The sequence below is a fragment of the Polistes dominula genome, unplaced genomic scaffold (genome assembly GCF_049000335.1).
Source record: "Polistes dominula isolate Pdom_NZ unplaced genomic scaffold, Pdom_raw_medaka contig_11, whole genome shotgun sequence".
NCBI classification, from domain to species: Eukaryota; Metazoa; Arthropoda; class Insecta; order Hymenoptera; family Vespidae; genus Polistes; species Polistes dominula.
The window spans coordinates 4,258,352-4,260,703 of NW_028301154.1; the positions used below are offsets into that span (position 1 = coordinate 4,258,352).

The following is a 2,352-nucleotide window of genomic DNA, read 5'->3' on the forward strand; positions in this document are numbered from 1 at the left end:
TTTTTATATTTTATTTTAACACGATGCAACACACGAGAACCTCATTGCCTACGCGCTCGATTGCAATGATTTTCTGAAACATAACAAGAAAAAGAACAATTAATATCATTGTTGTAATAAAAATCCATTGAAATTATCATAGAAATTTTTGATAGTAAAATATACTTACTTTTAGTCTTCGTTGATGACTGCAGGATGGGTATCCTACCCTTAGGATGACGATGTATAAAATAAAATTAAATAAAAAGTCTGAAAAGAGCTGAAACATACTAAAGACTATATTACAATATTTCGTGTAAATCATTTCTGAAGGCAGGGCACACATTAAAACCTTTGAATATTTTTGATAAAATATTCAATGGTAAATATCAAAAAATAATTTAATAATCTATGAGAATTGACATAATTAAAAGTTAAAGTTATTAAATATTTGTGAAATTGATCAAAGTATGCAACTATTTGCTTACAATATTACATATCAAGTATGTTATGTTAGTAAAAATATTAATTCAAAATCTTTAAAGTTGTCTAAATAAAACAGTAATTGTATCAGCAAACTTAATAAAGAGTAACATAAAAAATAAACCAGATTTTATACCATTCTATGCAATGAAAAGCTTTTTTAAACTATTAAAATCAAAAAGATAACGTTAGAAATAAAATTATTAAATAATTTAATACGCCTCTTTTTCGTTCATGTTGTCTCGTTGAAAGATAGAAGGCGAATAAGAGGTATGCTACTACGTAACCTTGGTAGAGGAGATCTCGGGAGTGTCGAACGTTCGGCTATTATACCTATGTTATCGGCTGTTTACGTTTTGTCGTCGGAAATTCGACGAAGAAATTTCCTCGAGAAATTCCTGGAAATTAAAACACACATTTATAATAACCTATATGTCGAGTGTATTGTTTTCTTATTCTTCCTCTCTCTCTCTCACTCCTTCTCTCTCACTCTTTCTGTAGTATTTCTATATGCTTATATGCTTATATTTAAAAGAAATAATGCTCACCTCGCCATATATGGAGAAGATAAAAAAAGTTGCCACAAGGTTAAAAGATTAGTGAATTCGTGTTATAACTCTTCCCATGTTAAGAAAGCTAAAAGAAAGTAAAATATTAAAACGCATATAAAAATTATGCATGTAGTATGCATTTGATATATAACATTCGTTATATATCATTTAATATATAACAGGAAGGTGTACATTAAAATATTAATTAAAACAATTACCTGAAATTAACGGGATAACAAAATCCGCTGCAACACGTATACAGATGACAGATTAAAAAATTCGAAAGATTCGCCATATTGATGTGCATAAAACAGACGCGTAAGACTGGCGCGAAAATACTGCATGCGCGAAAATGTTGCGCAGTAGATCTTCTTTCCACCTATAATAAAGAAAAATTTCGAATGATTAAAAATACGATATAGGACCACAAAAATTGTCAAAAAATATTCAAAAAATCCAAATTGATCCTTTTATCCTTTATATATTATAATAGGAAGGTGTAAACCTTACAAAATATCTTTTAATTACCTGATCGTAACGGGACGATGACACTCCGATGTGTTCTCCACGAATGACGCCATGAAACTGAAGAATTCGGACGAAAGCTTGGCTGTGATTGGCTAATTCATTTTTTTGAACATGAAAAGGGTCATCATAGCTTCTTACACGTACAGAATCTGACCTTCTTCATGACCACGCTGGTCAAACTACATATGATAATTTATTTATTAAATAAATTAAAAATCATTTCTATTTTTCTAATAAATGTACACGTAACTTATAAATATTCTAAAAATAATGAATTGAATAAAGACAATGTAGACATTACGAAAACTTTGTCGTTTTGCATAAAAGAATACAATCGTATGGAAGAGAATTGTCGATATAAAAATATCTAATATAAAATGCAGCATATGAAAGAATAAATTCCCAAAATATGTATCGATAAAGAATCTTTACAATTGAAATACTTTCAGAGATGCATAATTTTTTTAAAAATATTTACAACAACGTTTATACATGATTCACACGAAGATCATTCTACATGATTTCTATGAGATAACTTACTATCTTTAGTCTACTTTCTCTTTTTTTATTCATTATTTTTAGAATAATCATAAGTAGCAAGTAACAATTTTATTTGTAATCGAAAAAAGAAACATACTTTTATAAAATATTAAAATTATTTTCTATTTAATGTACGTTAAAACATATGAAATGTTTAAACCAATGTATATGCATAGAAACAATTTGAAATGTAATTAGAGTATATTAGAATAATAATATTATTGTTAATTAAAGAATGAGTTTGCTTATTTTTATTTAAAAGCTCATTACA

The 2,352-nt window shown here is 27.6% G+C and overlaps 1 protein-coding gene across 1 annotated transcript; it reads right to left on the minus strand.

The window, feature by feature from the left end:
- Nucleotides 1–574: 574 nt before the first annotated feature.
- On the minus strand, nt 575–2,053 carry LOC149030600 (uncharacterized). The gene is made up of 5 exons (XM_089178661.1): nt 2,043–2,053; nt 1,542–1,695; nt 1,232–1,392; nt 1,011–1,098; nt 575–860 (listed from the first exon to the last, which is right to left on the minus strand). The coding sequence occupies exons 1-4, from the start codon at nt 2,051–2,053 to the stop codon at nt 1,059–1,061; spliced, it is 366 nt and encodes a 121-aa protein (XP_089034787.1). The 3' UTR covers nt 575–860; nt 1,011–1,058.
- Between the last annotated feature and the right edge of the window lie 299 nt (nt 2,054–2,352).

What these genes read in the sequence shown, in the direction of transcription:
- LOC149030600 (XM_089178661.1), bottom strand. An exon ending in CATCGTCCCGTTACGATCAG is followed by an intron (nt 1,393 to 1,541) that starts GTAATTAAAAGA and finishes TCTTTATTATAG; the next exon opens with GTGGAAAGAAGATCTACTGC. An exon ending in TGTTATCCCGTTAATTTCAG is followed by an intron (nt 1,099 to 1,231) that starts GTAATTGTTTTA and finishes ACTTTCTTTTAG; the next exon opens with CTTTCTTAACATGGGAAGAG.